This window comes from Haliotis rubra, unplaced genomic scaffold (assembly GCF_003918875.1).
Source record: "Haliotis rubra isolate DU_JTF1 unplaced genomic scaffold, ASM391887v1 Scf16, whole genome shotgun sequence".
Classification (NCBI taxonomy): Eukaryota; Metazoa; Mollusca; class Gastropoda; order Lepetellida; family Haliotidae; genus Haliotis; species Haliotis rubra.
Genome location: NW_025765558.1, coordinates 3,341,328 through 3,367,561, shown reverse-complemented (window position 1 = coordinate 3,367,561; position 26,234 = coordinate 3,341,328). Strand labels below are relative to the sequence as shown.

At 38.5% G+C, this 26,234-nt stretch overlaps 1 protein-coding gene across 6 annotated transcripts in view; it reads right to left on the bottom strand.

Moving 5' to 3' along the window:
• LOC124271401 (histone-lysine N-methyltransferase PRDM16-like) overlaps positions 1–26,234 on the bottom strand; it is a 137,222-nt gene that overhangs the window by 23,906 nt on the left and 87,082 nt on the right. For 4 of the 6 annotated variants that reach the window (XM_046706544.1, XM_046706546.1, XM_046706543.1 and 1 more), the window contains exon 3: positions 1,443–1,577. In XM_046706544.1, the coding sequence (XP_046562500.1) occupies positions 1,443–1,577 (135 nt within the window). Of the gene's footprint in view, positions 1–1,442; positions 1,578–13,464; positions 13,558–22,075; positions 22,184–26,234 lie in introns of those variants that run through there. The other 2 variants (XM_046706547.1, XM_046706548.1) reach the window with 2 other exon arrangements.

Genomic DNA, 26,234 nt, shown 5'->3' with positions numbered 1-26,234 from the left:
GCCAATCAATTTCAATTTCAGCACCTCAGACAAGACGAGATGTGATGATCTACATAATTGATCTCATCATCATGATGGCCAGTGCTAGAGGGGTGACACGTGTATGTGGAGAGAATAGAGAGAGGGCTACAGGGGTGACACGTGGGTGTGGAGAGAATATATATCTGTATATCACTATATATATTATCTATAAAAACAGAGAGTAACTGGGTCCAATTCAATATATACCTATATATACCTTAAAGAGAGAGAGAGAGAGAGAGAGAGAGAGAGAGAGAGAGAGAGAGAGAGAGAGAGAGAGAGAGAGAGAGAGAGAGAGAGAGAGAGAGAGAGAGAGAGAGAGAGAGAGAGAGAGAGAGAGAGAGAGAGAGAGAGAGAGAGAGAGAGAGAGATTCTGGCTCATCTGTATTGCATGTGGTGATGCTATCAAAGGCTTGTGAGAAAACAATCAACTGTTTTATTTCCCCTAATTGACCAATATGAAAAAAATAATCATAAACTAATATCTCAAAAGATTCTAACATCCATCAAAGATATGTATCAATTCAACTAACCACTCATAAAAGTATGTATCAATTCTACCAGCCAGTCATAAAAATATGTATCAATTTCATTAAAGGCTCATAACTACATGTATCCATTCAACTACTCACTATACCAATATGTATCAATTCTACCAACCACTCATTAAAATGTATATCCATTTCATTAAGACCCACAAATACAATGTATCTGTTCTTCGAACTGCTCTTTCAATTGTGTATCCATTTTATGAGGAAATAATTTAATATACATAATCGTTGTGATACACAAATGCACTTAGAGTCCTACTCATTTCAACAGACATCTGTCAACAATAAAAGTAGACTTGGAATAAACAGCTTGTCATACTTTGACCAATGGAAGACAAGTCACTTATCCTGCGGCTCCTAGCCATTGTATATCAATCATAATCAATCTCCAACTGCCTTGACTCAACCATTGTAAGAGATTCTGGCACATATGCACAGAACTATTCACTTTATTGTGTCGGAATCAACAGCAGTACCGTTTACACATTTCTTCAAAGGAAAAATAAAAAAAAATGAAATAATAGTCCTGAATTAATTTTACTAAAAAGTATTATTCACATTTCAGTTTTGAAGAAAAGTTTTGTTTCATATTTTACATGCAAATTCAAGATTCATTTTTTTCTGGTTGTTTTTGATTTAATAAAATAAGACAAAAATTCAAAAAGTCATATTCCCCCATTCCTACCATACATGTGATAATCGTGTATTAATATTTAATACATGTATTTTAATAATCCTATATAATCTGTAATAACCATGTCACGTTTGATTGTCACATATTCAAACATCGTCACATATATGGTTTAATCACCATATTAACATCAAACACTCAAAAACAACACATTTCAAAAAATTAAAAATTCTATTTACCTGATCGTCGACTTGAACTGCCATCAAATTTCTTTGATTCCTGTCTTCGGAACCACGGATGTACTTCATCCAATTACCGGACCCGGGATTGCTCGCGTCCACCCAGCCCTTTACCTTACCACAGTCATCCACCAGCTGAAACAAAAAACAAGCAAATAGAACAAACTATGTCAATATTTTGTAGCAAATTTACCAAAATTAACAACCTGTAATTTTCCCAGGCTTTCAAACTACATCCACTATGTGCTGCTGCCTGTTGCTGGCTGATGACTTGTGTTTTGATACTGTGCAAAAAAACGTAGCGACAACAACCGGCATGTGCACATTGGCGTAGAGTGCGATATAGGTGTTAATGTCTTAAAAGATATGGTATAATCTTTTATACACTATTGCACTCTCTCGCTCAGTTTGTATCATTCAAAAATAATATAAAATGCATTTTGTCAAACATTTTCTTTAATATTTAACTTTATATTACGCAATGAACGATGCTTTAAAAGATCAAAGATGATGACTACTTTATCCTGCGTTAGGGGACACTTTTTGAGCTGATGTCATGATGCTGTTCAAATTACCTCCCTCGAAATATATTATTACTTGAAAAAAAATCTGAAAAAATATAACTCCAACCCATCGGCCGTAAATTAATCATAGGCGTAAATTTAATGAAAGGATAATCATTAAAATCTATCAGGATTGTTGAAGATGAGTACAAGCTTGTAAACATTTTCCTCAAATGATTGTATAATCAGCCAATCTCTTTATACTGAAAGCAATAAATCTATCAATTATAATAAATACAAGCAACATAGCAATTTCAATAATCACAATAAATCACAATAAATCTCTGTTAAAAGCTGAGTCCATTGTAAGATTCCTACAATATCCTGACCATGTGTTGATGAATCATCTTCAAATATCAAATGTATTTTTAAATTTTAATAAGTTAAAAACTAACAAATATTTGTACAGATATCTACAACAGAACAATCACAAAAATGTTTTAGAAACAAAAAACATGGAACAACTCTGACAGTTTTTCCTAGACGGCATAAACAGTGAAAGAATCTCCGAATATTTCTCTAAAAAGACTTTCATGAGAATACAAACACATACAACATAGTTCCTGAAAGGATTTCAACGAAAATGTAAAACCCAATACGTACATATACAAGAAAAGAATACAGATGAGGACGGAGAGTATCTGTACCTTATCTCGTGAATGGTTGCAGCACTGGCTGTCCGTGACAAAATAACCCCCAGTTAAACACTTGTAGATTTCATTAAATATTGCAAATTAGATGAATCACAGCAATGTTATGACAACAAGCTACAATTGGCATGGAGAAATCGAGAGCTGTGATTGGCTAAATCTGGGACAGACTGGGACGAGTCAGGCGTTTAAGCATCGAGTGTCTGCTCCTCCAGAATCGGCAGATCTGGCTCAGCTGACTTGAACAATAGCTGAGGGCAATTCATCATTTCACGGGACATGTCAAGCCTCTCGTCGTGTTTCTTTGATTAATTCTCAACTATCAACAAATTAGCAGGATTCGGGGATCAATTACCGTTCTATCTTGGTAATATTTTCCATAATTCGCCCACCTGCCTCCAAGTTCATAATTAATTCCCTCTCATACGTGGGACTAGTCATGAATTTCCATGAAAACCAATTTTTATTTGAAAAGATATGAAGCAATTGGGAATGGAATAAACTCATTCATGAAAACAACAGATCAGATTTTTATAAGGGTATTTAATTGTAAAGTTAGTTTCATGGACATGTTTTTCCAAACTGACATTGACTAGTACGTGATAGTCTTGATAAATGCATTGCAAATCAAGTTTTATCTCTAAGCAACCTAAATTAACACAGTATTCACTAAAAAAGTTCACAATATTTAATATAAACAGTAAAACACATTCACTCAATTTGGACATGAATTTAATTTATCTTGACTGATGAAGCTGTTCGGAATTAGTACATAAACATGGTTGATTACTGTCATATCGTAAAATATCATTTAGTGACAAATATCTGAAACTGTTAATTGAATTATTTTAATAAGAAGAGTGATGAAATAAGAAGCAAAAATAAAAGTCAACTTTAATATCAAAAGCTCTAATGTAGCAGCCTCACAGCGTCTTCAGACATATATACAACTCAACACAGGGGACATTTATTTGATAAAAGATGACTACTTTGTTCCTGAACAAATGTGTAATTAAAGAAAATATCATTTATTCTACACACAACATTTGGTGAGCTGTATTAATAACGTTTCACAAATATGATATACATGACAGGGTCTTAAGTGCAACTAAAAGTCAGTTTAGTGACTGAAACACAAGTACATATATTAGTAGTATGTGGTAAGTAGTATCTATTTCTAGCAAAATCTCTCAAACAGATATGAGAGCATAGCATCCTTGCCTCAGCTCAAAGGGATTTAAGTTCTCTTTAATTCACGAACTCCTTTTAAGAATTATGTTTTAATTAACTTGTACGTAACTATAATTCGGCTGTGTAGTAGTCAATTTCCAGCATGAAAGGCATGGAGGGTATGACTAAAAGTCCATGTCAAAAGACATGAAGCTAGGTCAAGATGAACTAAATAAGTTTTTTAAAAGCAGTGTACCATAAAAGCAACGATTAATACAACACTGACCATAATTGTTACCAACATACATCCACAGGATAATTCCAACATGGTATCTTTCAAATTAATTTAATCAATTGTCAATTTGATGGACGATTCTAACTGGCCATCCACTCTCTGAGGAGTTGGAGTATTAAAGCGTTTTTCTCACAGATGAATTTATGCAGGCACTTTATTTGATACTTGAAAAGAAATAGATACATCGGAAGGCAGGAGTTTAACCCCGTTTCCCAAAGACCGATGGCAACAGGGGAAAGCAAGTCCCATCTCTCATTGCCGATTGCATTAATTAGGCACCCTGAATGAGATGGGTTAGAATATATCTCTCGAAGAACTCTCCTGAGACCGAGACACTCTGCGTATCTCTTTGATCAGTTAAAATTAATAACTCATTACGAAAGTGTTAACGAGCTCGTCCGTTGCGACTACCATGGGTGATGAAGCGTCGTCCTGGCAAAGGTCACATGGACGATCACATGGACCTAGTAAGGAGGAGCGTGAAGCATTTGTCATTCAAAGTACGAGTGTGATATTTATTTCGGACACAAAACAGTAATTAAAGCTGGCAATGGTGGCAGTTATTATCAATATTGTCGCACGCTATCCTCCTGCTATTTGGAAACCATTTGGCTTACGATCATACTCCAATTTTCCTCAAGCGTGGAGACAGTGTCATATTAATAAGTGATGAATGATCTATGATTAACATTGTAATTTGTCCAAATAGTGATAGATTAGGTGTCACTGTTTGACAGCCGTATACAGGTTTCAGAAATACCTTCATTAGAATCAGCAGGTCATTGTTACAATAGTCATTTCCTAACTTAAAGTATTTCCTATTTAATTTCCAACCTAATGCTTACTTGGTAGAAATGTCATGAAATGGGGTTTAGCATTGTGTTTAAGATTATTACACTATTAAAGAGTGAGTGAGTGAGTGAGTGAGTGAGTGAGTGAGTGAGTGAGTGAGTGAGTGAGTGAGTGAGTGAGTGAGTGAGTGAGTGAGTGAGTGAGTGAGTGAGTGAGTGAGTGAGTGAGTGAGTGAGTGAGTGAGTGAGTGAGTGAGTGAGTGAGTATGGTTGTATGCCTCATTTAGCAATATTCCAGCAATATCCCGTTGGGGGACACCAGAAATGGCCGTTACATGTTGTACCTATGTGGGAATTGAACCCGGGTCTTCAGCGTGACAAGTGGACACTTTAACTATTTGGCTACCCCAATGTCAAGCCTGTCTTAAAGAGATTGCCCACTCAGATACCATGTTGCAGTTTAACACAAATACCTCACTCATACACTCCGAGCCAACCAATCCTAGTTTTATCCTGTTCACGCACAGCACCAGGTAACAACAACTACCATCTTTTAACATATTTGGGTATAACACAGCAGGGACTGAACCACTTACGGTCCGTTCTCCATGCTCTCTATCCAATAGACCATGGGTAATGTTTAGCATTTACAGAATTCAAAATTAAGAAAAAAGACAAACCTTCACATTAAAACATGAAGCTGAGGTTCCTACTTAAATAACCATTGTGGAAAACCTTATGGACCTCAACATCTGTTTTGGTTGTCTGACTGAAAATTTTAAAACTTTGCTTTCTTTTATCGAATTAAATATAACTCAAAATTCCACATCATAAATTCTGACAATGTCTGTGATATGCCTCAGCAATGATAACCAGATAAAATAAATTCCTGAAAATATTCTGGCGTCACAGAATAAATGGTATAAAGGTATGAGTATTCTAATTTTAAAATGATGAATGGAAAAATCCTGTAAAAACAAAACTGTAACTGTATCATGAGCTTATATCTGTCTTAATACTGTCAAAATGTCAAGAATTCTGAGCTGAACATTCTTTAAAATGCACTTGAACATAATATTGGAACAGAGCTAAGATATCCACACCTCTGAATCACTCCCAAGGGAATATTCAGTAATACATAATACTTCTATTTCATTCTACAAAGTTTACAACACCTATGTATAAAAAGAATGTTTCACCTGTGTCTCCTCGTCAACAGGTAGATATTTCATGGGGGTACAAGTTGATCAAAGAGAAAACACCTGTTGAACGAGCATAGACAGGGTGTTGTGAGGTTTGCTTCTCATCCCCTAATCCTCCAAACAATTTCAGTCTCCGTGCAGCAAAGGGTCGTCTTTTCATTGAGGTGCGAAATCCTCTGTCAGATGACAAACACTTCGTGCTTGTTGTTCGTATAAGAAGCCAGATAAATGAAAGTTGGGATGAACTCAGCTAAGGGATTCTTAATTTCCGTGATTAGGGCGTGTGATGGTATTGTGCTGGGTAGGAGAATAATAGACAACCATTCAACCGAGGAGCAGTTAGAAGGTTAGTCACATTGCAACTTCACAACTTTTGTTTGTCGGTGTAGTGACAAGGCCGGCGTAGCACCCTTAAAGTTACTATTGATGGTAGGAGGGTGAGAGGTAAACAAAATCAGGTGATATGATCCAGGGAGTCGTCTTTGATCAGTTTCACGCTATCTTTGATCCTTTATACATGGTTTCATAAAATTTTATGTGTAATTTTATACAGAGCTCATCTTGTCATATTTGGGTGACATCCCAAGCTGACACCTGGGTACTCACAATTAACTTTCATTTCTCCATCACCACCTTTTAGTCGTTTTTCTTAAAGTGTGGGCTTTATATCTAAAGGTTACTTAAGACATTCCTCAAATTTATCACAACTTAAAGATGTGCTGATGCATTAGTCATCAATCTGAATGCGTGTGGGTTTCATTTAACCATTTGGAGGCTGATGTCTATGCATCAGATTCAATTTAATATTCTTTCTGCGTCTTTGTATCATAAAATCATATTTTTGATAAATCACAAGCATCCTTGTGACTTCAAGTCTTTGGTCATAAAGCTGCCTACAATTGATAAGATCTTTCTAACTTTAAGAAGTGTAAGGGTTAAAATGATTTAACTTCACTGCATATGTGGTGATGGATGGAGATGAAGAAATATTTTTGCATTGTAATTTAGAGCTATGATTTCAGACCATTTCTTATTGTACGCTCTGAAAACAACTTTTATATACTGTATAATCTTCTCGGTTGATGTTTGCTTCAAGGATCTTACTAATGTGAGAAATATTTGACATCATGGCAAAATATATATGTCTCTAACAATTTTGACCGGTGCAGTAAGATAAGATCTTCAAATTGGTATTCATTTTCTATTTTGTTTTGTACAAATGTCTATGATACCTCACACGACAAAGCCTGTCTAAAACTGAATCCTTGAAACCAGTGACATGCTTTCATATGTCAAATGTGTTTTTATCAATTTGACAAACTTCGAAGTAATCCTATCCAAGGTTTAAGGGTGGGGGGATACTTGCAAAACACAAAGCTTTTCCCACAACATCTTGCAGCCTGCTGGATATTTGACAAAACTTTCGAGCTGGAGACATCGAGATTACAAAGGAATGATACGTGTTAAGACTATCATTATGTCTGATTATGTAGATTCCATGTTTCATTTGTTGTCTGTTGTTGTCAGAATGGGAGGAAATATAGGCTAATACAGGTATCATCGCTATTTCCTTGAACCTGCATTAGCAATGCATCATTGTAGTCTTTCCACTGCAATCATAATGACGTGTGTCAAACGTCTCCCCAAATCTGATCTCCGATGTCCAACAAATTGACGCAGCTTTCTTCGCTGAGAGGAAGATCTATTGTCCCTTATATCCTTTTCAAGCCCCTTGACACATGAACAAACAATCATCTTTGCAGGCGTGTCCAAGAATCTTTGGAAGCGATTGTTACGATATCGTATTGTCTGAGTGGTTGATACGAAGGTGTATCAACCAGTCAGATATACGAAGCCACACAGTTGACTAACACGCTGACAGGAGCCATTACACACACTAGGCCATGCAGGTGTCCGTACCCAAGGATTACCCTCGTCTTCTGATGTTGGCCCCAGTTGGGGTGTTTCTGCCCTGAGGGCCACACACCCCAACAATTGGGGTTGGGTAGAGTTGAGTAAGAAGCTATTAGATGTATTTAGCAAGGGGCAATGATAAAGGTTTGAACACACTGTTAGAGAAAGGATTTTGAGGACAATCTTGAGATGACTGTCCACTTTGAAGTGGACATCTTGTCTTGTTTGATGACATTATTAGGGATTGACCATCACTGTTGGGGGTGGGGAGCAAGAGTATCAACGCCAGTAATCTCCGAAAGTATTCCAGGGAGGACCTTTCAACTTAATAATTACAGATAGTTTGAAGATTCCAGAAGAATTCAATCCAACCTAGAGACCACCCATATGTAATTAATTCCAGATTCCCATTTTGCAAATAATCCTTGTAAAGTCCAACAAAGGCAACAATAGGGCAACATCTTGAAACTACGCACATATGTCCCACACATCATTGGGAAGCCCTTCACCTGGATTAGGCAGAGTACCATTTCATTATCATACTTATTATGGTTATTATTGTCATCATCATCATCATTATTCCTAATAATATTATTAAACCTCGGTGGTGTAGTGGATACAGCATCTGCAGGTGAGCACAGAAAGTCTGTGGTTCAATTCCCAACATCGTCATAGAGAAATATGATTAAAGATGGAACTCTGAATTAACCTGTCTGGCTCTCGGTGTTAAGGGGATAAAATGACCAGGTGGGTGAGTCACTATTCTGAGTGGAGTATCCACATTGAACTGAGTGGGGTATCCATGTTAAACTGAGTGGGGTATCCATGTTAAACTGAGTGGGGTATCCATGTTAAACTGAGTGGGGTATCCATGTTAAACTGAGTGGGGTATCCATGTTAAACTGAGTGGGGTATCCATGTTAAACTGAGTGAGGTATCCATGTTAAACTGAGTGGGGTATCCATGTTAAACTGAGTGAGGTATCCATGTTAAACTGAGTGGGGTATCCATGTTAAACTGAGTGAGGTATCCATGTTAAACTGAGTGGGGTATCCATGTTAAACTGAGTGGGGTATCCATGTTAAACTGAGTGGGTATCCATGTTAAACTGAGTGGGGTATCCATGTTAAACTGAGTGGGGTATCCATGTTAAACTGAGTGGGGTATCCATGTTAAACTGAGTGAGGTATCCATGTTAAACTGAGTGGGGTATCTATGTTAAACTGAGTGAGGTATCCATGTTAAACTGAGTGAGGGTATCCATGTTAAACTGAGTGGGGTATCCATGTTAAACTGAGTGAGGTATCCATGTTAAACTGAGTGGGGTATCCATGTTAAACTGAGTGGGGTATCCATGTTAAACTGAGTGGGGTATCCATGTTAAACTGAGTGGGGTATCCATGTTAAACTGAGTGAGGTATCCATGTTAAACTGAGTGGGGTATCCATGTTAAACTGAGTGGGGTAACCATGTTAAACTGAGTGAGGTATCCATGTTAAACTGAGTGGGGTAACCATGTTAAACTGAGTGAGGTATCCATGTTAAACTGAGTGGGGTATCCATGTTAAACTGAGTGGGGTATCCATGTTAAACTGAGTGAGGTATCCATATAAAACTGAGTGGGATATCCATGTTAAACTGATCGGCGTATCCATGTTAAACTGAGTGGGTTAAGTATCCATGTTAAACTGAGTGGGGTAACCATGTTAAACTGCATAAACCGGCATAGATCCAAATTCATACAAGTGAGTGAGTGAATTTAGCTTATGCCGCTTTTAGCAATATTCTTGCAATATCACAGCGGGGACACCAGAAATGGTCTTCACACATTGTACTCATGTGGGGAATCAAACCTGGGTCTTTGGTGTGATGAGCAAACGCTTTAACAACAAGGCTACCCCACAGCCCTGGATTCATAGAAGCAGCATACACATCGTGGTAGAAGCGAAATAGTCTCGACTTCCAATTTCGCCTCATCCACCAGGAATCAGCTGATGCCCTGCAGTAACCAGAATCCCTGTCTGATACAGGATGAACTCTTCACCATGCTTTCCACACATATTTCATAAACCTCTATTCCTCTTTGATTGAAATAAAAAAATGTAAAAAAAAATGTAAAAGACAGACAAGGTATTTCAAAGAAGTTGCTCATTCACCTGCCATTTGCAGAGCTTCAAGCTACTACTTTTTTCAGGAAACTACACAGCTTGAATAAGACGACATAACATCAATTCGTTTGTTTACTTTATACCCTTATTTCAAAGCATCCTATACAACAGCAAGCTTTGCACCTACGAGATAAAAACGTTATAAAGGATTATATTAAGGATTATATGATGCATTATTACGGCATAAAACACTTTCAAATTCTTAAATAAACTTTAATAAAAGTTCACGAGATATATATTCAAATTATACAATAACCAAACAGGTCTAGTGCTCCGGCTGTTCAGCATTGCTGTCTTGCCATCTCATGAACAAATTGGGAAAAGGTGTGTAAAAAAGTTAATGTGGTTCCTTATGGTAGTTAATACGATTACTATACAAGCATACAACAATGTCCTAACTGCAGTTGGTGTGTTGCGTACAATGCCTCGTCACAACGCACTGTCCGACACCTCCACACACTCACACAGAGAATCAGCCGAGCTCGTGAAACCCTATTCAGACAGCAAAAACAGATATATGTGTTAATTCCGATTTGTTTCCCCCAAGTGATTCCCAGTGATGGGACTTGGACACGTAACAGTTTTGGAATTCATCCCAGAAACATCATTATACTATAAAGCCTACTTTTGTCGCTTAACGTGCACAAAAAATTGATCTTCGTAGTCAATGTAGCCAATTTTCTCCAGCAGTGACCTGACAGACACCTGTACACTAACGAGATAATACCTGTGTATCTGTTCAACCATCCCCATAGTAAGTCATCTTTTTAAAGTCGGAGGTGAGTATGGGAAAGGTTATCGAGTGCAGAGACACCCGTTTAGGCCTATTAGCCTTAGACGACAACAAGATAGGTGTGTTGGGAGAAGAGAAGACAGGCAGGATCTAGCGACGCATTTACGGAAATCACTGACCCCACGAAGACTGTGTGAAGTTTGTCGGCGATGCTTGTCGGACGAGCTATTAGATGACAATCTGAGTCGGCTAGCTTGTGATGGACTTGTAGCGAGCCATTACAGTGACAATACATGCCGGCATCACTGCTCTCGTGACTACCCCCTGTACCCCAGGTGACAAGACGCATTGAGCTCACACTTTGATACACCTGGGAAATGTCACATCGAGACAAACTCTCTCACCTTCCAACTCACTGTCTCATTGAAAGTTTATGATTCATCCGATATTATTTTCAAATTTGCATGGCTCATTTTTCTCACGTAGATTGTATATGTATATCCAAACAGTACAATAATAGGATGAATGTATTATAACAGTGTGCTTGCTAACTTTCTCACTGTATACGTGTGATTGATCAAACTGACTATTTGATCAATTTGATCCATTCGGACTTGAACTCTTACCAGTGCATGCAAAGAAATAGAAGCAACAAAACCCTTTCCACATCCATTAGAAATCTCTGCTAAAAACAGAGTCGATTGTACAATTGTGACTATATCATGAGTATAAATTACATATTTGTTTCAGTAGTAATACAGCTGTATGATGTTGTTTGTATACAAACGAGTCTGGACCAGACAATCCAGTGATTGTCACCATGCCATTTGATGACAGAGCATGTGTTATGAATCACTATGAACTAACGATGAATTATTTCATATTCCTATACTTATTCATGACATATCATTGTAATATGAAAGGTTTGAGTGGTTCTCAATGTTTTTTAGCGTCATATAAAATATTTTAATATTAGGCTGGGAAATACTCAGACAAATATTTTTAAAAGTACTGACAGAATGTTACCAAAGATTAACAACTGATTTCTTTATCAAAATGAGCAAAGAAATTAAAATTGACACAGGAAATAAAAAAGCATCAAATTACTTGAAAATATCAGTTAGTTGCTAAGTAACTAATAATAATGGAAATCAATTAACTGATGACCATAAAATAATAAAATATTGCAAAATACAACACATTGGCTATAAAATGTCCACCATGTTTATTTTGGATGAAACTGCCACAAAATACCAGGCATTTTTTCTGCTCCCAGACAGGACACGTCTAATGAGAAACAGCAAAGACTATCAGTGCCACTTCGTTATGACTGTATCACCAACGACTTTAAATATTTCCCTGGTAAAAGTCAACGTCTCGGACACCACGGCAAACATGGTCCAAGGAACTCTAACATTTGAGCCATGTTAATTTGCAATAGAACAAAGATGGGAGACAGCGTGAAGTCTGGAACATGTCACGAGTCCGATGTGTATTACCGCCAAAACAATCAGCCCGACCCACTGACCATCGAGACGCAGTACAACTACTTACATCCATTTCTCACCTGAATATTTCGACGCAGAAAAGGCCCCTTGGCACAATTGTATTTGTATGACATTTTTGTTCAATTATCGTTATTGAGCGGTTTAATTGTTTAAAATAAAACTGCTAAATTGGATTATTTGCAGCTTCTTGACATGTTGACTGGCGGACGGGGTTAAAGACGACGCTGGCGGGAACACACAAACGGCAAGTGTAACGTGTTTGTTGCAGTGTGTGACAAAATGCCGAAAATGGCCAACTTGCCATGCTTGGCGATCTAAGCAAACAAGACCGACATGACAACTGCAAATTTACATTTGTACAAGTTATTTGCTGCAAACCGATTACACACACACACTGTGTGTCGGTCGTCTTCTCTGCCATTATCTTGTAGGAGCCCCTTCTCAACACATTTAAATGCTTGGCGTTTACATGGCTAAACTTCCGTCAGAATTAAATTGCGATTAAACAATTCTTGGGGAAAGTGATACCATACACAATAACGCTGGCTAAATAATGAAAGCTTGAAGAGTTAATCTCATCTGCCACACACAAATATTCAAAATGGAACAAATTGATGAATAACTAATAAATGGGACAAATTGGTGAATAGTTAGTATATTTAGCTGATAATATACTTAAGTGTTGATAATATTGAACATTCTTGTTTATATCAAACCCAAATTAGAAATCTAACATATTCCATTAAAACACTGCAAACAGTACAGAAACTGTTCAAACTTTTCAAAAAGTTCTCCAACCATATCTGAAATTGAAAGTCGAAAGACAAATATTTGATCCTTTTCTAATAACAAACCCAAATTAGAAACCTATAATACCATTAAAACAGACACTAACATAATACAAAAATGTTTTTTTAAAAAGTTCTAAATCATCACTGGATGATTTTATAAAAATTCGAAAGTTGAATGTTAAAATCCAAATTTAAACCTTAAAAAAAGAATAAAGGAATAAGCATCATTACTCATACCTTACAGAAGGCAAAGCCCAACCATTCTTGTACAACTGCGAGTAGATTGTGAGCAATTGTTATGTACAACAATGTAATGTACGACAATCATAACCCAGCTATGCATTACAGTGCTGTTACTCCCTTACGGGATATAAACAGGCTGATTGAGTGGCGGGTGTGAGAACCACCGTATCCCACAGAGACAGCATTATACAATATGTGCACACACACTCACACACGCTGGAATTTGGAGGAAGGAAAGAAGACAGAAGGATGTGAACGGAGGACAGCTAAGGGCGGTCATCACTTGGACAGTCGCATTCTTCATACTTCCTTATATAGACATTCACATACTTATAGCCTGATAACATACTGAATCCATGAGCATATTGTCTGTAATGTTCCTGTATGTGTAAGATCATAGGGTTTTGGTTAATGAAGATAGAAGTGGGAATATAACTGATGAAACTGCTGTTTTGTTTTATATTTGTGAATTGGGCTGACTGTTTGATTTGGGGAATAAAAGAAAACTATTTTTGTAAATTTTACTTTAGTATTTCCTTGATTATTACCCCATATAACTTGCATCGGTCTCACACATGACTAATATTTCCCCTTCCCTAAATATTGGTGTATCAAACAACGCCTATATCATTATCCTCCACCCATCATATTTCACTAATCCCAACCCACACTTTACTAACCTCATCCAAACATATTACTAATGTCACCTCACATATTTACACCCCCATCCTATACATCACCAACCCCACCCCACACATCACCAACCCCACCCTACACATCACCAACCCCATCCCACACATCACCAACCCCACTCCACACATCACCAACCCCACTCCACACATCACCAACCCCACCCCACACATCACCAACCCCCACCCACACATCACCAACCCCACCCTACATATCACCAACCCCACCCCTACACATCACCAACCCTACCCTACACATCACCAACCCTACCCCACACATCACCAACCCCACTCCACACATCACCAACCCCACTCCACACATCACCAACCCCACCCTATACATCACCAACCCCACTCACACATCACTAACCCCACTCATCACCAACCCCCTATACATCACCAACTCCACCCCACACATCACCAACCCCACCCTATACATCACCAACCCCACCCTATACATTACCAACCCCATCCCACACATCACCAACCCCACTCCCCACATCACCAACCCCACTCCCCACATCACCAACCCCACCCTACACATCACCAACCCCTACCCACACATCACTAACATCACCCAAGCATATTCCTCTCACCCCACACATCACCAACCCTACCCACACATCACTAACATCACCCAAACATATTTCTCTCACCCCACACATCACCAACCCCACCCCACACATCACCAACCCCACCCCACACATCACCAATCCCACCCTATACATCACCAACCCCACCCTATACATCACCAACCCCATCCCACACATCACCAACCCCACCCTACACATCACCAACCCCACTCCACACATCACCAACCCCACCCTACACATCACTGACATCACCAACCCTACCCCACACATTACCAACCCCATCCCACACATCACCAACCCCATCCTACACATCACCAACCCCACTCCACACATCACTAACATCACCCAAACATATTCCTCTCACCTCATACATGACTAACTTGACATATTCCATATATCCCCTACCCTATATATCCCTCGCCCCACCCACACATCACATCTCACTTCATCCCCCTACCAGATACTGCTTGCACTCACCCAACCTAAGTGTAAACCACCCTCCCTCGAACAGGTAACAACAACAACAACAACCTTTTGATCTCACACCCTATTCATCTGAAACCCATCACTACCTCCCTATCATGTTTTAAACTGTTCAATGACATTATCGACATTGAAATTGTTCAATAGTACATTATGAATCTATCCCTTGACTATCAATTACTCATTTGGGCAGATACTTCAAAGCAGCCTGTCCTGTCCTTTACAAGACGACCACATCTGTATGTTTTAGCAGACAGATTCGGATGTCACAAGCTGTCATACAAACCCCAGACAGACGAGAACTAACCCAAACCTCAACAATCTGTGACAGTCATTTTATCGACAACATCGAGCTGATGTCCCAGTTAATTTTCTAGCCATTGTTTGTCAGCCGGACTACTATTGCACTTTTCACCGCGCTAGTCACCACTGGCTTAAACTCAATTAATTACAGGTAATGCATTGTTTTCTGTCAGGTCTCTCAACATGGCTAACGCACCTGAAATCATCGCTGGCTTTGTAGTCGAAATCAATTAATGACTCGAGTAATTTAATATTGGCGATGATATCAATATTATCTGCTAAACAGATGGCGAGGAATTGATAAATCTCTTCCAACTTTTATTCCAATAAAAGGCCCAGTCACTGATAGCAAGTAGCCTCCCTGGCAAACATAACCCTCGTTAATCAATTGCGGGGATGTCGCCAGGTAGATCTGAACTGGGGAGAAGCAGCGAGTCTGGAGGGGGGACTCTAATTGGTTGACTGAGAGGATGCCTTACTGCCTCACCAGCGGTGTTGCTGACTTTGTTATGTGGGAAACAGCCCAGACTGGGCCAACATTGCTCGTGCCCCTGTCCCATTACTATCATCCTTTAAAAGCTTGGTCAACACACTACAGGGTGTACCGTTTGCCAACAACATATTGTCTTTGAATCGCAGATTTCACCGAGCTGGGTGCTGTTATGTCATTTGTCATTTGTCAAGTGGTCTAATCAATCGCGCTAAATGATACCAATAAATGTCTCAGATTGTCCACTAGGCCTTCGATGACCTTTCTGTATTACCGGGGCTCCAATACACACAGTTTCACCTCAAATACTAACTTTGTCCTAATGAATTTCTACCATATGCTATGATATTGATATCTGGACATCGGATGCGGAATGGCTTTTCAACGGCATTTCGACTTGTAAAGAGGTGCAATAGATTCCGGGTGGGAGATAAGGGAAGGAATATTAGAGCTGGTGTTGTTGGTTCAGGGATAACAACTTTATTATGATTGGACGTTCCGTGATTTGTACTGGGAATGTGGGCAAACATGCATGTGAGTGAGTGAGTGAGTGAGTGTGAGTGAGTAGGAGTGAGTGAGTGGAGTGAGTGGATATGTGAGTGAGTATATGAGTGAGTGAGTGGATTTGTGAGTGAGTGAGTTGGAAAAGAATTTGTGTGCGTATTTATGAGTGAGTGAGTGGAGTTGACTGAGTGGGTTTGAGAGTGAATGGATTTGTAAGTGAGTGAGTTGGAAAAGAATTTGTGTGCGTATTTATGAGTGAGTGGAGTTGACTGAGTGGATTTGTAAGTGAGTGAGTTGAGTAGGTGGGTGAGTGAGTGTGTTAGTGGATTTGTGAATTGGTCATTAGTGCGTTTGCTAACAAGCAAGCAAGCAAGTCTGCAAGAGGCATGTGCCTGTTTTTGCAATGTTTCATCCATTTCATGATTTCATGATCAGGACACCACAAAGCTAGTGCCTACTTCCTACTGCTCAAGGTTATGGTGGCTTGATCTTTTAACCAACTCTTGGCACTCAGACTGAGGGGTGAGGCTAGGGGGTGAGGCTAGGGGGACAGGGACCCAGCATAGGGGTGAGGCTGGTAGTTATGGCACTAAGATTGAGGGGTAGGGCTAGTGGGACAGGGACTCAGGTTAGGGGTGAGGCTGGTAGTTATGGCACTAAGATTAAGGGGAGGGGCTGAGGCTCAGGCACTTGGATTAAGGGGTGAGGCCAGGCACTCAGGCTAGGGCTTGGGGTGGGGGATCAGGCACCTTAGACAAGGGCTTTGGGTGGGAATCTGGCAATCAGATAACTGTGGTAGAGCTGAGGTTCAGGCACTCAGGGGAAGGGGAAAGGGGCCAGGCACTCATATGAGGGGGTTGAACTGGGGATGACAGGATTACTGGGTAATGACATGAGGGTCTGTGAGGTATTACCAACAGGTACACACAGTATCATGACAACAACGTACAGGGTTTAATTGACACTCGCCCCGGGTGTAGACAACAGGAACATCTGTCTGTTACTGTCGTGTGTTTCAAGGGCCACTAATACAACCAGCACTTCACACAGTAAGAGAAAACACATATCTTCATTCAAAAAGTGGTCAATAACACCATCCATGATTTATCACAGACAACGACTAAGTGCACACAGAACCCTTCCTGCTAATCTCTCACCGCTGAGGGGTGACAACCAAGCCATTATGTTCCCTCTTCAGGGTTGGGACTTCTATCAAACATTTCACTTATATAACTGTTAAACTCAAAGACCGAAGCATGCGTTACAGTCAGTCTTGGACCATCATGAAGTCTGTACACCTCCAACGGAAATTGAAAACCACAAGCGATATTTACAGCTCCTTCAAGACAATGACGACATGCTCTTCCTAGCTGAAACTTGATATCAGCTTATATCTTGTAGAATTTATTGCTGATGAGTGAGTGAGTGGTTTTATGCTGCCTTCAGCAATATCCCAGCAATGGTGGGATTTGACCTTCATAGTTGAATGCTGTCACTGTGTGGCTTATCAACCACATCTGATGATCATATACTTGGTACTTAAGAAGTCTAATTATGACCAGAAGAATATAAAGAGATACAAGAAAACTACCATGTGATACAAGAATACCATGTGATACAAGAATACCATGTGAAAGAAGACAATATCATGTAATAAAAGAATACCATGTGATACAAGACTACCATGTGATAGAAGGAATACCATGTGATACAAACAAGAATACCATGTGATACAAGAATACCATGTGATACAACAAGAATACCATGTGATACAAGAATACCATGTGATACAAGAATACCATGTGATACAACAAGAATACCATGTGATAGAAGAATACCATGTGATACAACAAGAATACCATGTGATACAAGAATACCATGTGATACAACAAGAATACCATGTGATGCAACAAGAATACCATGTGATACAACAAGAATACCATGTGATAGAAGAATACCATGTGATACAACAAGAATACCATGTGATACAAGAAGAATACCATGTGATACAACAAGAATACCATGTGATACAAGAATACCATGTGATACAACAAGAATACCATGTGATACAACAAGAATACCATGTGATACAACAAGAATACCATGTGATACAACAAGAATACCATGTGATACAAGAAGACTACCATGTGATACAACAAGAATACCATGTGATGAAACAAGAATACCATGTGATACAACAAGAATACCATGTGATAGAAGAATACCATGTGATACAAGAATACCATGTGATACAACAAGAATACCATGTGATACAAGAATACCATGTGATACAAGAATACCATGTGATACAAGAAGACTACCATGTGATACAACAAGACTACCATGTGATAGAAGAATACCATGTGATACAACAAGAATACCATGTGATACAACAAGAATACCATGTGATACAACAAGAATACCATGTGATACAACAAGACTACCATGTGATAGAAGAATACCATGTGATACAACAAAGAATACCATGTGATACAAACAAGAAGAACCATGTGATACAAGAACACTACCATGTGATACAACAAGAATACCATGTGATAGAAGAATACCATGTGATACAACAAGAATACCATGTGATACAAGACTACCATGTGATACAACAAGAATACCATGTGATACAAGAAGACTACCATGTGATACAAGAATACCATGTGATACAACAAGAATACCATGTGATACAAGAAGAATACCATGTGATACAAGAATACCATGTGATACAAGAATACCATGTGATACAAGAATACCATGTGATACAACAAGAATACCATGTGATAGAAGAATACCATGTGATACAACAAGAATACCATGTGATACAAGAATACCATGTGATACAAGAATACCATGTGATGATGAATACCATGTGATACAAGAATACCATGTGAATATACAACAAGAATACCATGGATACAAAGAATACCATGTGATACAACAAGAATACCATGTGTGATACAACAAGACTACCATGTGATAGAAGAATACCATGTGATACAACAAGAATACCATGTGATACAACAAGACTACCATGTGATACAACAAGACTACCATGTGATAGAAGAATACCATGTGATACAAGACTACCATGTGATACAACAAAGCAAGAATACCATGTGATACAACAAGACTACCATGTGATACAACAAGACTACCATGTGATAGAAGAATACCATGTGATACAACAAGAATACCATGTGATACAACAAGACTACCATGTGATATGAAGAAGAATACCATGTGATAGAAGAATACCATGTGATACAACAAGAATACCATGTGATAGAAGAATACCATGTGATACAAGAATACCATGTGATACAAGAATACCATGTGATACAACAAGAATACCATGTGATACAACAAGACTACCATGTGATAGAAGAATACCATGTGACCATGATACAACAAGAATACCATGTGATACAACAAGAATACCATGTGATACAACAAGACTACAACAAGAATACCATGTGATACAAGAAGAATACCATGTGATACAAGACTACCATGTGATACAACAAGAATACCATGTGATACAACAAGAATACCATGTGATACAACAAGAATACCATGTGATGCAAGAATACCATGTGATACAACAAGAATACCATGTGATACAAGAAGACTACCATGTGATACAACAAGAATACCATGTGATACAACAAGACTACCATGTGATAGAAGAATACCATGTGATACAACAAGAATACCATGTGATCCAAGAACACCATGTAATAAGAAAACATCATGGGATACAAGAAAATTGGAATTCTCATCAAGGTCTGAACAGTTGTAGTTGGTTTATCTCTCCACCAATCAGGAGACTGTCGAGACTGACAACCACTGTTCAGCCCAGGCAGCTCTTGGTGTCAAATAACAAACATACACTTTATTTTCCTGCATAAAAAAACCAAGGAGGCAAGTTCTCACGCATAAATTTGGCTCAACATGTCTATTAGTTGAGAGCACATGGTTGCGACATCTGTCTTCCATTTTGGCTCTGTCTCAACTCTCTCCCATCCTCCTTGCTGTTGATAAGGACACCACACTCACAGGCCCTCGGCTAAACTTTGTCATCAATGTCATGTGATGAGGGGCTGGTTTGGGCCATTTAACAAACTTTAGTTTGGGCCATCTATAAACATGGGTTGAACTTATCTCCAATTTTGGTGGACACTACCACAATCGCCATTCGTGAAACACAGATACACAAGCAGATCACAGCTACCAGCTAAGGAAGAATTAATTCCTAAAATCAATACACAAAACCTAAACAGACATTTTAATTGTGCGAACACCTAGTAACTATCTAATAGCTGTTAATTTAATCAATATTGACTTAATCTTAATCAATAATTAATGAACAGTCAGTCATGACCTTAAGTTATGACAATTAACACTGAACAGGCTGACTATGATTTAGGTAACATTCTCAGGACAATAAAACTTCCAAACCAACATCTCAAATCTAAAAAGATCAAATCTAGATAAGACAAAGTGCATTTGACTGTGACTGTGACATTTAACAAAGAATAATGATATCATGTTAAAAATATTAATTGGAAGAATTACACTTACATAAATAAAAAAAAGATGACCAGGACGTAACATTCATCCAATGATGTGGAATTGTTCGGAACAAAAGGACACCAATCAAGCCATGGCTAAAAAATCGCTAATTTTGCATTATTATCGTGAAATAATCAGTGGTAAATTGACTTCAGATGGTGATCCGCACTGTGACATTTGTAGGAACAAGTTTAACTGGAATGTAATTTCTGTATGAATGAAATTCATCTTTACTAATCACTTAGTTGACATACCAATCTAACGTGCCACGCGGGATGGATCGGTGTGATCGTTGTAATCAAACCAATTGATGTGCCAGAGCCTGGCCAGATAAAATGGTAATAACACCTCTTGTGACAATTACATAAATACCATATCACAGTAGAATTAATACTACCTTAATTAGACACACAATCATAGTCTTGGTGCACTGCAAATATGATGTTCTTGAAGTTTTATTCAGGACAATAAAATAGTTACTAAAATATGATTTGGTTCATTTTAGATACAAGATATTTATTTCACAAACGTTCTATCTAGAAACTTTGACAATATTCTATAAATTACATAAAGAAGATATAGAATAAGTCAGAGCAACAATACATTTACTAATACAAAAGTGTATAAGTAGTCATAAGTTGATTGTTATACATGAGATGTTCTTGAAAGTTTTATTCCGAACTATAAAATAGTTATTAAAATACAATTTGGTTCATTTAAACATTAATCTTAACTAAAGTTGATTTTCTGAGTAAGATATTTACTTCAAATATATGTTTAGGTTTTATGACTTCATAACTTCATTTCACTTTTGACAATATTAAATCATTAAATGATATACTAACATGAGTAAAATCATCAAAATTTAAGTAATCAAAGATTACGTTTAGAACATTCATGGAAATTGTACGTATGTATGCAAGTAATATATGAGCAAGCACAAAAAAACATAGCCCTCTTACCATGAACAGAAGAATCGTGGGAGCTAGGATATGGAGACAGAATCACAGATGGCGCCAAACGCTTGCAGTGATTCCCACGGTAACCAAGAAATGCTGCGACTTGTTGCACTGTCTGTTTGGATCACACACAAACAACCTGTTGTAAGATCTCAACATCTTACGAATCCTCCCATTGGCTGATGAGTAAGGATGGACCTGTTCGTGTCTCACGTCAGGGAACGGTGGCTCCTGATTGGTCGACCCCGTCCCAATCACTGACAGTCATAGAGTCTTACTTACCCAGACGGTGACCTTAGAAAACACTTGCTTATCAGTAACAATACTCAAGCAGCTCCCCAAGATGTCCCCCCTCTTCCTCCCCCCTCCCCCAGTGTCCTCATCTAGTGGTCTTACATCTGTTTCCCTTAAACAGGACAGGGGGATTCCTACTGATTCTCAAGCCCCACGCCATATGTTTTCCCTATCAGACCACTAGGACGTTGCATTTTGGCTGTCATTGGTGTGTGGCTTCCGTGACGACTACAAGCCCTGCACAGGAATGTTTCTTTAAAAATATCATTACAAAATACATCAGTTTTTGGACATTTTTATTGCTACTATCACTGGCTTTTTAAAATGTTTTGTGTGTGTTTTTTTAGAGTTGTGTTTTGACCTCTTGTATCTTTTCTAAACGAGTTCATGCTTTGAAACTAATATTTTCCTACATTGATAGTATTCTCTGTGTCGCACTGTCATGTATATTTATTGATAAATTTAAACATACTATAACTTCAACTAAAAATACATATCACTCAAATGCTGCCTAAAGATCTACTAAAATGTGTGAAATTATATTCTATACATTTATATATAAGTCTATTAGAATAACCCAAAATATTTCAGATGAAGATTTCGTGTTATATAGGATTTTATAGGCTATACGTTAGTTTAAGTCCTCACATGTTTTGACTACAGGGAGTATTAGGGCATTGGATTGGTTGAGTCTGGGGTTGGCATGATTGAGGATAGTTGCAATCGGTGTTGGTTTCTAACAGATTTGGGGGATGGGTGTTGGTTTAATAGGGTTGCTGCATGAGGTGTTGGTTTATAGGAAACGTGTCATGCGTGTTCGTTGTAATGGTATTGGTGTAATAGGTGCTGGAATAAAGGGTTTGGTGCAACTGATGTTGGTCTGAAGGATTGGTTTAATGGGTGTTGGTTTAAAGAAGAGGGTGTAACTTGAGTTGGTGTGAAGGATTGGTGTGATGGGTTCTTATTGTAAGAGGGATTGGTTTGATGGGTGTTGGTTTAAAAAGGTTGCTGCAATTGGTGTTGGTCAAAGGGATCAGCGTGATGGGTGTTGGTTTAAAGAGGTTGGTGCAACTGATGTTGGTGTAAAGGATTGGTTTAATGGGTGTTGGTTTAAAGAAGTGGGTGTAACTGGAGTTGGTGTAAAGGATTGGTGTGATGGGTTCTTATTGTAAGGGAATTGGTATAAAGAGGTTGGTGCAACTGGTGTTGGTCTGAAGGATTGGTTTGATGGCTGTTGGTTTAAAGAGGTTGATGCAACGTTGGTATAAAGAGGTTGTACAACTGGTGTTGGTCTATGGTATCAGTGTGATGGGCTTTGGTTGTGATGTGACTGTAGGTGGCTGTATTTTTACATTAGGGTTAGGAGGGATTCGGGGAAGATTTTATCGGAGCAGAACTCATGTCAGATTGGCTAGAAAACCCCATACATACACACGCACATATATAAACATATATGTCACACGGTCACAAGCCATCACAGACAGTGCCAACCAATGCATACAAATTATACCAATGTCCAATCTGACTTCCTGTCTCACTTTTCATATCATGAGTAATTCAAAATTGGAACAGCTAATTACTTAGATAATGAGACAGATAAGCTCATTACATCACTGCTGCCACGGAAACTCCATGCTTTAATTGAGAGGGAGAGAAGAGAGACAATTATAGCAGGATCCCGAGAGGAAGGACTTAAGAGAACTCTTCAGAGTGGAAGACACAAAGTGGAAATGTGACACTGAGCACGCTCACGTTCAACAGTTTCTGCAGGCAGGATTGTACCTCTCCAAGACTCTGAGCACAGTCACGCCAAAATCAAATCTACATTTCTTAAAGTTCATCTGCCACAGTAATCACAGATTCTTTTAATAAATTTAACTAGAAAGGTCCACTTCACAGAAAAACGTGCTTATCGGTTATAACATTTTTAAAACAAAAATCAAATTTGACTTTATTTGACTTTATGCCAAAATGGTATGAATTGTAAATGTTTCATAAATATTTGAAAGAAAAATATAATAATAATAAGACTTTAATAACATTGTAACATAACTTTTGCTTAACCTGTGTGCAACAGGTATATACATAAAATTATTACCAAACTTAAAGGAATAATGCGAAAAGTTACAAGACACAAAAATTGGAGGTTCCTATGCATGTATTAAATTTACTTGATTTAATTTAATGCTGTATGTAAAATTCATTTAAGAAATCTCCATTAAATCTCCAGGTAATTAAGTAAATGTAAACACTTTACATATACCTTAAACATTAACACTTCTCCGTCAAGACCTTATGTTCACACCACGGAGTACAAGTCTGTTTATAGTCGCACTAACAGGATATATTCCCCACATATGACACACACTTGCATCAATTTCCACAAGTTTATCACCCACATGTTATCCACTAGTATTCCATATCTAGGTGTTATTGTACATTACAGCCTCCTGATTCCTGTAACCCCATGGCTCGTGGACCCCCCCCCTGCTGTGTCTGCGAGTCTAAAACGGCTTTGTGTTTTTTGCCTCCATTACAGGGAGAATGTCGGAGTGTGATCGTGTCCTCTGTCCATTATCTGTACACGTCCCAGATGTGGCTGCTGCCGTCCCCCCCGAGCAGCCTCGACGACTTCAAACATCAGACACGCGGGGACGTATTCTGCCCGCGCGACACGAGACTTCTGGTTGCGATCATCTTTACTCTACGCCCTTTTAACAGTCGTGGAAAAACAGACATGGACTAAGACTCGTGGCTCTAAAAGCATTGTCCTTTTGCCATTTTCCAAATGTATCCTCAAAACTATGTCAAAGTAAGTCAGAAACACCGCAGGTTGGCTTACGCTCGCAAGCAGCATCTGCAACTTATTTCATAAAAAAGCCATTTTCAGAGAGTCGGAGCAACTGGTCATGACGGACATGTCATAAGCATCTGAATTGTTATGATCTGTCCTGAGGGTTGTATACGGAGCCTCATTATGGAATGTCCATATATCTAACCATAGTCCTGCTGTCATGATTGGCGGATTCCTATGGACTCCCACCAGGATCCATCTTATACACTAAGTATCTAATCCGATGTCCATTTTGAGATTCCGTTATTATTCTTTCATGTTTCAGATATTCTAAGAAATTTGACTTTTTTTGTATTAAAGCTGCATTAGCTTTTATGTACATCAATTACCCCTCAAGCATATACATCCAGGATTCTTTAAAAGCTAATTATGCCCATAAAATGATGGACTTTTGGAGTTCATAAAGAGTCTAGATGAAAGGGCAATCAGTTCTACAAAGTTTGATAAAGTCATTTAAAAACAACGTTCTTCAAACTCATTTTTATGACTTACAAAAACCTAACAGTTGATGATTATAGTAATTACGCATGGACAATGTGCAAACTTCAAATAAGGCACTAACTGCAATGTCTAGACCAGCCACTAGACAATCAAGAATGGTTGAAGAAAACTTCAAATTGCCCTGAATTTTGCAAACACAAGTATTTTAATGAATCATTAAGAATCGATACTTAGAGACAGCGCCCAAACAAATCATGCATCAAGACTGTCTGTCATCTATTTCGCCTTTGACCACAAATGACATGCAATTCCTCAATCTCTTGTGAACATGCATAGACGCTCACACAATCACGTACGGAAATGGTTCTGAATTTACGCAAGATAACGCGTCTCTGTTGATTCCTAGATAATGACTTAAAGACACAAAGTGATCCTCCGTCGTTTCATGCTCGTCTTTACCATAGAGACAGTGCTGGAAGTGTTTAAGACTTAATCAAAGCAGGATAATGACAGCCATTACTTTGGCCGAGGTGACATGCTTTGATTTGAAACTCAATCTTAGCGCAATAACAG